Consider the following 15954-nt stretch of genomic DNA (forward strand, 5'->3'; position numbering starts at 1 on the left):
CCCCCCCCCACAGTCCCTGGGGGAGGAGCTGCAAGTTACAAACTTTGACCAGTGTTAACATACAGTAATGGTTATTGGGAAGTGTACAGACGTTTTCAGGGGGATTCTTTTGGTTTGGGGAGTTGGGTTGAGGGGAGGGGGCTATGTGGGAGGATCTTTCCTTGGAGGAATATTTCATGGGGGAGGAGAAACTCAATGAAAAGGGCGCTTGATTTTCTAGCATTACTATAAAAAAACAATGAAAAAATAAACATAAAAAGTTTTTTCAATTGGAAGTAAGGAGTAGCACTAAAATTTGAAACGAACAGAGATTATTAAGCATATGAGGGGTTCTAAAAATACTTTAGCATAAAGAGCGAGGTATTTAGGGGGAGATCAATACATCGCTCTTTATGCTAAAGTATTTTTAGTAATTTCAAATACTTATTCTACGGTCTTTCTGATTCAGGGGCCATTCTTTAAGAATTGGGACACAACTTAAGATTTAGCATAAAGAGCGAGGTATTAACGAGGGGACAAACCCCCTCATATACATAATAAAAATATAAGAATATAAAAGTTTGTTACGTAAGTTGATTCTTAAGTTACGTGTATTTTTTACTAATAAAAAACGTTCGTTAAAAATTAAAAGTTCTAGTTACCTTTTTAAGTAACCGAAAAATTGGAGGGCAACTACGCCTCCTTCTTCACCCCTTATTTCTCAAAATCGTCTGGTCAAAATTAAAAGAAAGCCATTTCAAAGAAAGAGAAGAGCCAAAATCAAACATGCATTAGTTCAAAAACATTCATAAATTAAATTAAAAAAAAAAAAAAATGGTTTTTCAACTGAAATTAAGGAGCGACATTAACTCTTAAAACGAACAGAAATTACTCCGTATATGAAATGGGTTTTCCCCTCCACAATCCTTTGCTCTTTACGCTAAAGTTTTTAATTGTTTTAAAAATTAGAATTGTGGCAATACGGAATGGCATACGAAAACTTGCAAGATTAATTAACAAAATGAAACTGATAGTTTCTCCATAATCTAAATACCCAAACCGTTTACTGTTGAGAAGAATCGTCCAGCGCTGGCTCTTTATCGATGATTAAATAAAAAAACTAGTTTTTTAACTGAAAGTAAGGAGCGATATTAACTCTTAAAACGAACAGAAATTACTCTGTATATGAAATGGGTTTTCCCCTCCGCAATCCCTCGCTCTTTACGCTAAAGTTTGACCCTTTGTCACAAATTTAAGTTTTAAAACAATTAAAAACTTTAGCGTAAAAAGCAAGGGTTTGTGGAGGGGAAAACTCTACTTTTTAAAACAGTAAAAACTTTAGCGTAAAGAGCAGGGCCTTGAAGAAAGAGCAGCCCATTTCATATACGGAGTAATTTCTGATCGCTTTAAGAGTTAATGTCGCTCGTTTGAGGATTAATGCAGAAAATTACAACTGAATTAGGAACCTGTCATTTTAGCGTCTGTGAAGGATAGAAGGAGGAATTAGTGTTTAGTATCGATGACACACGCAAAACTTACATAAAATAATAAATGACTATGAACAGTTAAAGAGAGGGCACGGAACAAGAAACAGCAACAAATCATATTGAATTACAAACGAAAATGTGACTTAAAACTAAAGAATAACACAATAATTGCAGCTTTTAGATATTTCAGAAAATGACGATTAAATAAGAAAAATGTTATTTTGGCGTCTGTAAAGGATAAGAAGGAAGGAGAAATGGAATTCATGACAGAATTTCTTAATTCAACTGAAATCGCTGATTTGACACCCTAAAACAATAATTATGCCAATAAATAAAAGTTCAAATAGGGACAAAATCCTTTTAATAGATAGTGATAAATTTCACAAAAACTGAAAAATATTTCGGTCGCATATGCAATGACCGTCATCAGTGTTAGTTCATTCAATGCTAACGAAGTGGATCCAAGATGGTCAAAGACACTTGCTTCGGTTTTTGCTTTGAAAAAGAATAAGATTATTAAACACTACGCAGTTTATTTTATTTTGTATATAAAATATTGTTCTTAATTGTTTTAGTTTAGTATTGCTACTGACGACGGTCACTGCAAATGTGACCAAAATATCTAGTATTTTTGTGAAGTTTATCACTTTTATATATATATGTTTTTATATATATATATATATATATATATATATATATATATATATATATGTATCATTTTATATATATATATATATATATATATATATATATATATATATATATATATATATATATATACGCTTATTTATATTTTGTTTTTTTTTCCCCAAATAACGGGCCCTTGAGCCCTTTGGGATATTTTTGTTCATAAATGGATGTATAGTGATAATAAAAGGAACTTGAACTTGAACACTGAAACAGCCTTAGAATGTACAAAGCCCCATTTTTGACTTTTCGAAAATTGTTGGATGTGTTTTATGATTTCATAAATCATCTTGGATAAAGTGAATAAACTATCTGAACACTGATTACAGTGCCAGATCTAGGTTTTCTCTTAGGGGAGAGGAGAAAATGTGCATTTTTCCGCCTCCAGTCGCGCCATCGATACTCTAAATTTCACAGTTTCCTTTTTAGATTTCTGTTTTTGCTTAGAAAGTTGAATGCATTTCCTAGAAAAATAATGGTGTTTGTTTATTGCATTTATGTTGACGGTTTTTTCAACTTTCAGTTTATTTCCACTATTTTTGAAAGACGCATAATATTAGTTATTTAAAAAGAAACTTACTCTCTCAAATACAGCCCAAAGCACAAGCTTATGTAAATTGCAGTGGGTCGAGTTAATAATGTGATTTTTATACGATTCACAAGAATATATATTAACCATATATTTAACCATCCTGTCCCCAGTCCCAGATTTCACAAGTTCTATGTGTTAACCGGCAAAAGACTGGTCGACCCAGCGGTTGCCACCTTTCTGTCTCAGTGAAGTGCAGCTAGATTTCTCGAAGAGGGGCAATCCCCTATGGCTCCCCTATGCCATAGGGGATATATATATTATAAAACTAAGTTGGCGGTCCTGCTTCTGCACCCATCCGGTGGTGAAGACTCATTACAAGATTCTTGGCACCCTACTTGAATGGGATAATAAAAAATTAGCCACATGGTAAAGATGAATTCTATAATTGTTTAGTTCATTCAGGTTTTTTGCAATGTGTTAATGTTTGTGATTTGGTAAAATTTATAATATTTAGTTTACCTATTGTTGCTAAAGGGAGGAATATATTAACAGGATAAGCTTGTTTTGGTTTTACTTGGTTGTTTTACATTTGCTGTTTTTTTTTTTCATAGGCATGTATTTTGGGGGTGATACCTGACGCGGGGATTCCATGGATATTCTGTGGTAGCCACAACACTGTGCTGGGTAGAGAATTTAGAGTGGCGAAACCCTATATAGGCCAGTGTATTCTCCTGATGAGCCCTTATGTTGGGTGTTGCCTCTGAATTATTTTTTCTATTGTTCGGTAAATGACGACTTATACTTATTGACGACATGACTGCCTGTCCATGGATTATTCTTTATGGTTGATTGTGTGTGGCTATGCTGTTTGACCTATGTGATTGTATGGATGAGTAGGGTTAAGGCCTCATTCAAGTGCTGGTCTATATTAATCACTAATTTAGGAAAACAGTCTTCCTTTTCTCCTTCTGTCTCTTTTTTTTTTTTTTTTTTTTTTTTTTTTTTTTTTTTTTTTTTTTTTTGTGTGTGTGTGTTTGTGCTGTAGCATTGGTGATTTCTCTTTTCATGATATATATATATATATATATATATATATATATATATATATATATATATATATATATATGTATATATATATTATAAAACTAAGTTTGCAGTCCTGCTTCTGCACCCATCCGGTGGTGAAGACTCATTACAAGATTCTTGGCGCCCTACTTGAATGGGATGCAGGAGCCATAGGGGATACCTCTATATATCCCCTATGGCTAGCCATATATATATATATATAAATATATATATATATATATATATATATATATATATATATATATATATATATATATATATATATATATATATATATTATATGTATATATATATATTATAAAACTAAGTTGGTAGTCCTGCTTCTGCACCCATCCGGTGGTGAAGACTCATTACAAGATTCTTGGCACCCTACCTAAATGGGATGCAGGAGGCATAGGGGATACCTCTATGTATCCCCTATGGCTAGCCATATATATATATATATATATATATATATATATATATATATATATATATATATATATATATATATATATATATATATATATACTAAGTTGGCAGTCCTGCTTCTGCACCCATCCGGTGGTGAAGACTCATTACAAGATTCTTGGCACCCTACTATATATATATATATATATATATATATATATATATATATATATATATATATATATATATATATATATATATATATATATATATATATATATATATATCCCATTCAAGTATGGTGCCAAGAATCTCGTAATGAGTCTTCACCACCGGATGAGTGCAGAAGCAGGACTGCCAACTTAATTTTATGTTTGTTTGATGTGTGTATATTATTTATTGTATATTGGGTAATGTTTTTGAAATTAGCTGCGTAGCGTCTTTGCTAAATGGCAAATTTTATTCGTTACTGCTTAATGTGCTATTGAAGACTTAGGGCAGCCCATATCCCCTTTACTTTTTACTGTTTGATATCCTTTATAAATAATTTTCCAAATTAAGTTTTCAGAAAGCTTAAAAATAAGTTTAGACTTGTATTTTTCAAAAAAAAATCCTTTCCCTAGGATAGCCTAGAGCCCACACCCCCATGTGTGGACTCCCTCTTGCCCCCCATCCCCAAATGAAAATGCTGAACGAACATCCATGTTCCTGGGGTGTGGGTAACTCACCAAAATGTTAGCAGGAGGGCGAAACGTTTTTTTTTAAGGCGAAGGGGGTGATGGTAATTCTATTTTTTTAACGAAAATACCTAAAACAGTGTATTTTTCAAAGAATAAAAAAATAGATATCTTTTAGAAATCGAGGGGGTGACAAATGCCCCTCTCCCGATTGGTGCACTGCTAGCTAATACACAAATCTAGAAGACACGTGAAAAAAAAATGTATAGAATAATGACAAACATTGTAATTCACTTAGTTGTGTCTCTCGGAAAAAAAATTAAGCTGTATTGTATTTTTTCCCGTTAGCCGGTACCATACATTTTTTTTCTCATTGTGTGTTTTGTGTAGTTTACACGGGTTATCTTAGTTTGGTCGTGTGTTCTATGGACAACCATAAGCTTTTAGAATCCCTGGTCTGTTGTACTTTTGTTACTGCATTTATTTGTAAAATAAACATCAATTCATGCACTTTTTTCAACACTTTGTCTGAAAACATTAAAATACCAAAAAAAAGATTAACAGTCACAAGAATTGACAACTTGGTTCACACTGTCATGGGAAGGAACTAAGGGCGGAGCTTCGAATAAAGCAAGATAGAGGAAAACCGTGTGCAGTTGTGATGGCTTCATATGGATTGGTATTGCAATAAATTATTGGTTCAAAGCTTGATTCATCAAGGTACCGTAAAGTTTACTACGTACCTCGGTATCATTGGCAAATACCAAAACACATGGATCTTCAAAACACAAATGCCAAAACACATGGATCTTCAAAACACAAACACCAAAACACATAGATCGCAAACCGTGTTTCACAAATGTTACAGACGAGAAAGTGGAAATACAAGAATGAAGTAAACGGATATGGTCAGAACTTTTCTTCTAATGTATTATGGTGAAAAACGAATATCAGTTCCTCAGCAAATTCTACTTTTATTCACTTTTGACTTGATGTTTTCTTAACTAAGTTAATTAATCAATGTTAATTAAAAAATTAATTAATTCAAAAGATTAAATGAATTTCTAGTTTTATTCAGTTTTGAGGGTTGGCAGCAGTATTGCATGCTGAAAAGACGAGGAATTTGCTGCGAAGCATTTATTTTCGCACAAAAACATATCTTTCCTAACCTTTAAGCTAGAAATACCAAAGTTTTGGAATCCTATTTTCTACCTTTTATGAAAATAATTTTAGCACACAATTCCTTCTGAAAGATCGGAAAAAAAAAGCAGATGGCAATTAGTATCACAGAATACTAATCTCTAGGAAACTACACAACAATCTACAAAATTTAATATAAACTTTTATTATTTCCATAATGTAAAAAAATAATAACAACAAAGAATACCTAACATACCACAAGCACCAAAACTTTTCACTAAAAAGGAATGTGAACGAACCTAAAAGAAATATAAAGTCTAGATTTCACCTTTACCGCTCTTAACATAGTAATAGATTTAGTACAAAGTTAAAAATCACACAACTAAAAAAACGGATGAATAATTAATACGTTCTTCCTAGAGTACGGCAGTTTTTAATTTTTTTTAGAGCAGGGAGATTAATGATATCAATACGCGTGAATGATTTATCTATTAGAGAATGATAATGATCAATGATAAATATAAAAATTAAATATTTAATAATAAGTAATAAGAATTTTAAAAGGAGAGTCATTGTAGCGTGCTAAAACTGGAGTGACGCGAGTGATGAAATTTGGAAATGCTCCAAGCTGTTTTACGTTTTCTCAAAGACGCGTTCATCCAAGTTGTGTCACTTTTTATGTTCACACAATGTTTCCATGTAGGACATCAGAAAGGGTCTTCGCGGGGGCAGTGCCTTTGCTATATATTAAGTATTCCCACATTCTTAAAGTATTAATTAATTAATGATTCATAAATTCTCAGCTAACATTGTATCAAGACCCAGAAATTATGCTTCTCCAAATTTCAAAGAGGGTGGAGGTCCCCCAGCCCCTCTCTGATTATGCCCCTTTACTCAGTTTTATTAACTATAGCATAAATCTGAAGCTATGCCTAGTAAACCAACACACTAAAATAATCTTAGACATAAATGAAAGAATCATCTAATATACGAAAATAATAATAAAACATGTTAACATCACCAGAATTTTTTTCAGACATTTACTTATCTTCCTAAGCGATAAGCTATTAAAGACTAAAGAGGAGAAAGAAAAGGGAAAAATAGAAGAATTAAAAACTAATCAATTAATTACAAAATAATCAATCAATTAACTACTAATTAATTACGAAAGAACAAATTATAATATGACTGCATGGTAATTAAAGGTAAAAATCACGGGATACCTTTGTTTTTTTTTTTGTTTAATAAGCTTTTCCTTATATGGTTCCCTCAACCAATAACAATAATTGAAGTTGTATTTTATATCACTTGTTGTCTTTACATGCAGCCGATTTAGTCTTTTCCTTAAGGCGAATGCTGCATGCTCCAGAAATACAAAAAAAAAGTTGATAAATACACTGGATGGATTCAAATTCACTAACGTGGGCTAAACACTCACTACTCTCGTGCTATATGAAAACTAAAGTTGAACTATCGTTAACACAATCTATTTGATGATATTAATCAAGGAAAAGTAAGATGTTCAAGGAAAAATGCTTCGGAATTTTTTTCTAATTCAGTGACATTTTCATCACAAATCATGAAACAAAGCTGAACCTTAGAAAAATAGCTCAATTACGTTTTCAATTTCCTGAGGTGAGTGATAAGCCGCATTAATTAAACAACAAAGTTGCTCGATTTTACTCAAAAGTGGACTCGAATTACTCGTACTTTTTTACTTGAAATTTACTCGAACTTATTGTAAGTTCAAAATCCCCCCAGGACTTGTCCCAGGTAAATTCATGTGTGTGCACCAGTCTTTAATATTCAGTTTCCACACATATCCCTTGCTCTGGTTATAGGACTCAAAAGGCAGTTTAGTACTTTATAAACACTTACAGATACTTCACACAATATGTATATAATATATGTATAATCGGTTAATTATTATACATATTGTACATATTGTACATATACATATTATACAATATCGGTTAATTATTTGCAAAAAAGTGGCAAAACTACTAACTTTAGTATTAAGCAGCACTCGGCTACATTATATTTTTCTAATTGAGATAAGAATATTTAAAAATATATTATCGTTCCATTTTAAATACGCTGTTTTCATTTTTTCCTATTTCTATTGTTTCCATTTTTGTATATTGTTTTCCATTTAAAATACACATTTTAGTAATAATTAAGTAAGATGAGGAAACAATTTTGGTTGATTTTTAGTTGATGAAATTCATCGTTTTCGAAGATTTTAAGTTTCGTAAAATAGGTTCAAAAGGTCAGTCATCACCTGATACTTTGTTAAAAACAATGATCCGAGTCTAATTACCTGTTTTACTAATAGAGCCTTTGACTCAATAGCTATTGACTGAAACTTTTTTTTTCTATTTTTACACGTGTAGGTATTTTTATGAATGCATGACTGAAATTATTCTTCATTAAATACTGATGTTGAAATACTGAAAAATTATTTAATAATACTGAAATATTGATGAATCAGTATACATTGACAAGTAAAATGTTCTTTCGGAAACAGGCCTTTAGTCATTTGTAACTGACTTCAACGGCTCGTCTAAATATCATGACACTCGTGGTTATTTCATATTCTTTTGTTGAGAAATGATAGTTTAGTTAAATTAATTTATTTGAAATTCAATATTATGCATGTTTTTTTATTAATCCTATTAAAGTCAATTGTAAAATGATAATTGCAATTAAAACCTCATGCATCATTTAAAAATTCAGCACTAACGAATTTACAGTATACACCACTCCAATACACAATAAAACGCCAAATAATTTCGAATCACATGAACCTGAATGAAGCTATTGGAAAATTGACCAGCATGTTTGAAATACCGTATAAATTGCTACATCAGAGAGTAAATTCTAAGAAACTGGCAACGCTGGTCCATCCACACTCAATAAACAATATAAAAAGACTATGTCAAATTACGATAGATTCATTATGTTGAAGCGTGGCTTAAATAAATTTAAAATCCGAAAAAGCTATGTTACCGTTAGAAAATTGGAATTTTCAGAAATATGACGTAAGTAGCTCAATCGCGACAACTCACTGTCTAACGCAGAAACTATTCGTTACGTACAAACCTTCAACTCATTAGATTACATAAAAGAGATGAACTACAAAATAACAATCAATTATTTATATTTAATTTGAGAATTTTAGGATGTAAATGCTGCATTCACATTTAAATCTCATTCCGCAGTAACAACAGTGATTGGATTAAATTAAGATGTAAGCTATCAGGTAAGGGATGCTAATTCACAATATAGTGTGGGGGTGCAAGAATTTACTTCTATTTTTGGTTTAATGAAGATACAAAAAAAAATATTTCTCATGGTCTAGGGATGTGGGTCTGTTTTTATTATGAAAAATGCAAAATAAATGTTTTAGAATCAAGGGTGGAACACTTTGCAACGCTTGGCACCCCTGTCTATAATGTTTGTGTTTTAATGTTTTGTTTTAGTGGGATTAAGCTTAATAAATATAGATAGATGACAAGGTCGCGAATTATCTCCAGTAAGAGGGCATTAGAAACGAAAAAACAATACGAATTATTCGTAATTATAAGAAAATATGGAAATTCCGAATGGAATAGAGATATTGCGGGAAAGAGCGACTTTGGCACATATGCCTAGTTAAATGTTTTCGTGGTGACTAAAAGTAACGATTGCAACTAAATCTGGGAAATTAGTGGGCTGGATGCCTTTTGCATGTATACGGAGCGCTAAGCATAAACGGTGAGGGTTAAATTTTCCAATTAGTAGCAGAGTAGTTTTGTGTCCGAAACAGTTGTCGAAAATGAAGAAAAGAAGTTGAGAAGGCGAGTTAAAGAAAAATTTGAAGAAAACAAAGAAATTGAAGAAAAAGAGCTTAGAAAAAATCTGGAACTTACTTCATGCCAGTATAACTTTGCTATTTGATAATTAATCGAAAGCGATTTTCTGTTCCAGACTAGCGTATTATGAATTTTTAACGTTAAAAGTGACTTTTAACAAAAGTGACATTTTTGGATCTGCAAGTTTAACTGTAGCCAGATTTTTATGAAAAAGAAATCTGACTTCACTTAATCGATCCAAAAGGTATTAAATAAAACTAAATCAATACAACAGCCTGAATAAACATGTTACTTGGATGTTTTTCTTCCACCACTTCTGAAAATTTACCCAAACGTAATAACAAATAGAATACACTATCAAGTAAATATCATTACAAATTATGACGTATTACTAAAGTGTTAGCGTTACCGGGTTCTTTCTTGTACCCCAAGCTCTCGTAATACGGCACCATGGTGTCCTTGCAATCCAAGGAAATTTTGTAACAACCATTATAAACTGACAGAGCTTTTACAGTCTCAACCAATCTGAAATAAAATTAAGATAATTGATAAACTTCACCACACGAAGTAACATATCTGAACAGGGCCGTATCTATGATTCCTGTTGGGGGGGGGAGTATAAAACAATCTTCCCACGGACATGTATTACATATTTTACATTTATTTTTGTTACTTTTGTGCGAGTCGAACAAAACTTTCGCAGGGAAAAACCAGATGTCCCCCCTAGATAGTGACATCTTGGTGAATAATCCTTGGGTCCGGATGCATTCCAGATTTTAGAATGAAAATTAAGATTAATGTAATAGGTGATAGCGGTAACAAAGACAGAAATTGGATGACAATAGCGATAACAGTGAATAACAGTCTCCAGATTTTACAGCGATAACGGTTTCAAACAGAGGAGAAGAAAGCTTTAAAACATAAAGGCAGAAATACCCTAGCTTGGTCGAGCAGGAATGATGTAGGGATTTTTATTAATCAACTACTCCTACTCCTTGCCAAATTTTTAGCAGAGAGATGGAAATGTTGAGCCTTGTTCGAAGCGAAATAATAAAATGATTTTTGATATTGGAGGTACAAAGTAGGCCTTTGAATCGTAGGCCTTTGAATCGTCCTAAATTTGAGCAGAAAGGTAGCAAGATATGTCATTTATTTCGCCAAAACAGGATAGTTTAACGGTGGTTTTTAGGATCTTAATCTTCTTCTCAGACTTCTGGACGAAAGGGCTGAGATCTACTTGAAACTATTGGGAAAGTAACTTTAGCCAAGGGGACAAAAGGGTAGTATTTTTGGAGGCACAAATCACTTCCAAGCCAAACAATCTTTTGAATTGAAGTATCCGCATTCACTTGAAATTTGGTAGACTGGTACGTACGATTTAGCAAATATAAATGTGTAACTTTCAACCATTGATCTTTACAGACCAGGCGCTGGAAGGTATTAAAGTTTCATCGTTTGGAAACTACCCCTCAATTAGGGAGAGTGACTTGTATGCAAGAGTCGCAAATCATGTTCTTCAGAGTCAAGAGATTTACACAAACGAGCTAATTATCTTATATTTTATTCGTTTCCCATAAATTTTACGCTAAGAAAATTTGTCCTAATCCAATAGGTTACGAAAATGTTATAAATAATCATGCCATGCTATGATGCAGTTCGGCAATTATTAGCAAAGTTTTAATATGACAGTTGGTCCTGATAAACTTAAAATCAAATTGTTTTCACAATCAAATTTCCATCAACAACAGGCAGTTTGTTTTGAGGCAAAAAAACGTAGCCTTAGTTTGTGCATGTTGCGTTTTTTGAAACAAAAAACAACAAAGATTGAAATAGGTTTCATGTCTTCGGGCAAAGTAATATAACATTAGCTTGTCTATATGGTGTAGAATCATCAATTGAGAATAAAATTATCAATTGGATGTTTCAAAAAGCATATTTTAAAATATCTTTTAAAGATGCATCACCGTTTTGTTTGAAAAAGAATTCTTCTTGGGGCATATTATCAATGGCAAATAGACAATGACTGTGAACGAATCAAATACGAATAAACAAGACCAAAATGCTGCTCCCGGAGAACTTTTCCCAGTAAAACCTGCAAAAAGGTTGCTGCAATACTTGATGCTGCCCATGGAGGTAATACTAGTAATTTTTAAATCAAAATATTGTGTTTTTTTTGTGTCGCAAACATTTTGTGTCGCAGAGGATACAGTAAGGATATATTTAAGGAAATCTCATAAATTTTCGCTAAAACTTTGCATTTAATATCAAATAAAAACTGGTTGCTCGGCACAACAATGCTTTGTATAAATATATGCTGTTTAAAATTGCCCTAGTTATTTCTTGTACTTTAAAGTTCAACTTTATTACTTCGTGAACAAGAACATATTTCGTAAAATCAAGGGATACCCAGCACAGAAAAATATACACTGAAAAGCCAGAAAATTGGCATATCCATTTACTGAAACGTAATGTAAAAGCAATTAATCAAATATTATGAAATGTGACAAATTGAATATAATTCAAATAATGTAATCAATACAATGTTGTGATTAATGAATAATTATGAATAAAATTAGTGAAATGTAAATAATGAGATTAATGATATGATTGCATAGTGAATAATTTTTAGGGGGCATAAAAACAAATAAAATTAAATATTATGTTTTATCCTTTTATATCCTCTCCGGCTAACTCCTCCTACTTGACACAGGATACCAAAATAAACTCAATTTTCTGGGAGTCCAATACACAAAGAAAATAAAGCAGCTTTTGCTAATTTTGAGTGATAAATTAGTAATTATAACTCATCTCAATAATTTACAACTGTTTATTTTGAATATTTAAACTAAACTTCTTAAATCAACTAATACCGAGGTATCATAGACTTTAGTTTGGTGGAAATTGCTATGCACTTCAGTTTACCTCTACAATTAGTTAAAACTCGGTGGACACAGAACAACTTCCAGGCATGCAAGCAAGAGGCCACGTTGAGCATCTATTTTACTAATCTGACTAACTTAATAAAATAAATTATTACCAGAACTTCCTAAAATTTAATTTTTTGAAAACATGTACTTATTTCAATGGTACCAGACACTCACGCAAGAGGAGTAGGCGGGTGGGCGTTTGGGCCAGTGATTTCTAAAAATATCAAGGTATTTAGTTTGTCCTATTATTTTCAAAATAGTTAACCTGCTTTTTGGCAGCAACGGTTTAGGCCTCATAATCTGGGGGGCAAGGTATATCACAGGTATGTAACCTGTATATATAACCTGCCTTGTTTTTCTTTACAAGACAGATGGTCCGAGTGAGTGAGAGGCAAATCTGGCATATGTCCTTTTTAGAAATGTATAAAAATGATGCCTTTTCACTTGTTGGTAGATAACAAGTGAATACTTGTCCATCCATACGTCATTCCAAGGGCAGAACTAAGGTAGATAGTCATGAGGGAGATAGTCGGACAGTCAATATAAAATAAAAGGGATTTAATGTTAGGTGTCACAAGAACAGGGTGGGGGCAGCTGCTCCTCCCCCCATGCCCAGGTCTAGAACCACAACTACTTTTTGGAATTTTTATTTAAAAGCCTAATTACCCTGAAATATCATCCACTAAAACAAGTTCTTGTGCTAGTGCTTGCCGAGCATATTCTTGTCCTTTCTTTCTTTCTTTATAATAACTAAATTGCATATCGATTCTTTATCCAAATTAAAAAAAAAATAGTTTTTTTAACTGAAAGTAAGGAGCGACATTAAAACTTAAAACGAACAGAAATTACTCCGTATATGAAATGGGTTGTCCCCTCCGCAATCCCTCGCTCTTTACGCTAAAGCTTTTAATTGTTTTAAAAAGAAGAACTGTGGCAAAGAGTCAAACTTTAGCTTAAAGAGCGGGACGTTGAGGAGGAAAAGCTCCTTTCATATACGGAGTAATTTCTGTTCGTTTTAAGTTTTAATGTCGCTCCTTACTTTCAGTTAAAAAAAACTAGTTTTTTTTATTTAATTTCTGAACGTTTTTGAATTAATGCATGTTTGATTTTGGCTCTCCGCACATAAATTATTAAAATTAAATTTGTATGTTAATTCTTTTTTTTTTTTGGCTAAATGGCTTTCTCTCAGTTTTGATCAGACGATATTGAGAAATAAGGGGTGGGGAAGGAGGCCTACTTGGACATAACAGACTAAGGCCCTTTTTTCTAAATATGATTCTAAATGTATTGCAATTAAGCTTCCTTTGAATTTTCCTACCGCTGCTATGAAAGGCAACTCATTAGTGACGTTGGAAGTCTTTAGCTCCCATTAACCCAAGGTTAAACCATACAGATACCTCCACAGAAGCATAGAAAATTGCAGTACCTAACCTATACGCCTATGGTTCAATAGATAAAAAAAAACTAGCTAAGCTAACTGTAACTCCCATTTTTGGAGAACCACCAAATGCAACCTTTAAGTTTAAGGGATATTTTAACATGTAAGAAGAATTCCTTAGGGAAACGTGGGTCTTTAGGACGGCAGGAGTTTTCAAAATGCATACACAATGGTGAAATTTGTTTGTTAACTCATTCTTTGTGCAATGTGTTTATTACGGGTTTATTTGGTTTGAAAGAAGTGTTACTCACATTTTCCCTAGTTGCTTTCCTCGTTGATTACTTGATACAACAACATCTTCAAGTCTAGCACGCTAAAAAAGAAGTTGATTATTTAAGAGACTGGAATATTAATGACAGGTATTCTATAAACAAAGTGCTCTGTGGGAGTCAAATCTGCCTTGATCAGTGAAAAGGCCCTAACTGCAAATTTTCTCGTTTGAATTTTTTTTTAGATTATGTATCTATGTTGGAAGGCATACCTTTCTTTTAAAACTTAAGGCCCAACTCCCATAAATAAGCAAGTAACAACTTGATTTATATTACCCCTAACTCCTTTTAGAGACCATTCCTGATTTAAAAAGGCTCTAGATACCAATTAAATAGTTAGATCACCTAAATCCAACAGCGTTTCGTAGCCTACTTAGGGCCTTTAAAATCAAGTAAAGAAAAACTATTGAGAGTTCGGGTCTTTTCAGTTTGCAAATTCTTCATATACTAAAAACTCAAATATACAAACAAAAACGGCGATATCAATATTGAAGAAACACAAAAAGAAACAAATGAAGTTGTAACAGAGAAGAGGACAAAAAGAATTAGAAAAAAAAGTATAGCCCTCCAAGAAAAAAAAACCCTCATCAGGGCTAAGAAGTTAAGATAAAACCGCCCTCAACGTCCACTCTGCAATGAAAAATGCAACTTAACCTTTTCAGAAGATTGTTGCAAGAAAATGAATACTGAATTTTGGGAAAAAGATTTTACTCAAAGCGATTTTATTATGTTATGTGCTCTAAAACTATCAATTAAGAGACAACGAGGAGTTTCAGAAATAAGGAACAACTCGTTTATATATACTATTAATGACAGAGAAGGAAACAAAAATTAGAGTCAATAGCTTTTTTCTCACAACTACAGAATGTTTTAGGAAAAAACTCAGTCATTTACGACACCTTAGCAGATATTGATAAAGATGCTATGACAAGAATGACATCTAATGCATCAGACGAAAATAAATAAACATCCAAAACCAATTAAAATAGATATAAATATAAATATTTTGATCATATAAAAATGTACAACCAAGAGTCGCATATTACAGAAGAGAATATGTCCTAAATTGGAGGTATCCTCCTAATGACATGACGATTCAAAGGATGTAAAACGATTTCTTGAATTCCCATCCAAGTTTTGATTGTTTTTATGATTTATATAGAAAAGTAAATTTCCCGAGCTAGGCCATGAAGAATTTAAGGAGTTTTAAAGGAGAAGTATTGATTCAAATTTAAGGACCATGATCAAACCACAACGAAGATAATCTGAAGGACGCCACGCTACATTAGATTTATTGGAAATGTCACATGGATGAGACCAGACAATCAGAGATTTATACCAAAAACATGCAAAAACAAACTCTTAAGGTACTTTATATTTTTGGGCTGATCTTCAAGAAGTCATCAAATTAACACGCATGGATTCCTTTAAAGATGCCGTGTTTACTAGAGGAATGGTGGAATTTAGTGAAAGGTTTGTCTCACTTGG

At 32.5% G+C, this 15954-nt stretch overlaps 2 protein-coding genes across 6 annotated transcripts in view; one reads left to right on the forward strand and one right to left on the reverse strand.

Annotated features, from left to right (window-relative positions):
• Nucleotides 1-15954, forward strand: part of LOC136027434 (beta-1,3-galactosyltransferase 5-like) — a 31100-nt gene that overhangs the window by 7704 nt on the left and 7442 nt on the right. The gene's annotated exons all lie outside the window — the stretch shown is intronic.
• LOC136027435 (probable glucosamine 6-phosphate N-acetyltransferase) overlaps nucleotides 6168-15954 on the reverse strand; it is a 28672-nt gene continuing 18885 nt past the window's right edge. For all 4 annotated transcript variants that reach the window (XM_065704709.1, XM_065704707.1, XM_065704710.1 and 1 more), the window contains exons 4-5: nucleotides 14449-14510; nucleotides 6168-10357 (exon numbers count right to left, since the gene is read on the reverse strand). In XM_065704709.1, coding sequence (XP_065560781.1) covers nucleotides 10204-10357; nucleotides 14449-14510 — 216 coding nt within the window. In that variant the 3' untranslated portion in view covers nucleotides 6168-10203. The remainder of the gene's footprint in view (nucleotides 10358-14448; nucleotides 14511-15954) is intronic.

Source organism: Artemia franciscana, chromosome 5, assembly GCF_032884065.1.
Source record: "Artemia franciscana chromosome 5, ASM3288406v1, whole genome shotgun sequence".
Taxonomy (NCBI): Eukaryota; Metazoa; Arthropoda; class Branchiopoda; order Anostraca; family Artemiidae; genus Artemia; species Artemia franciscana.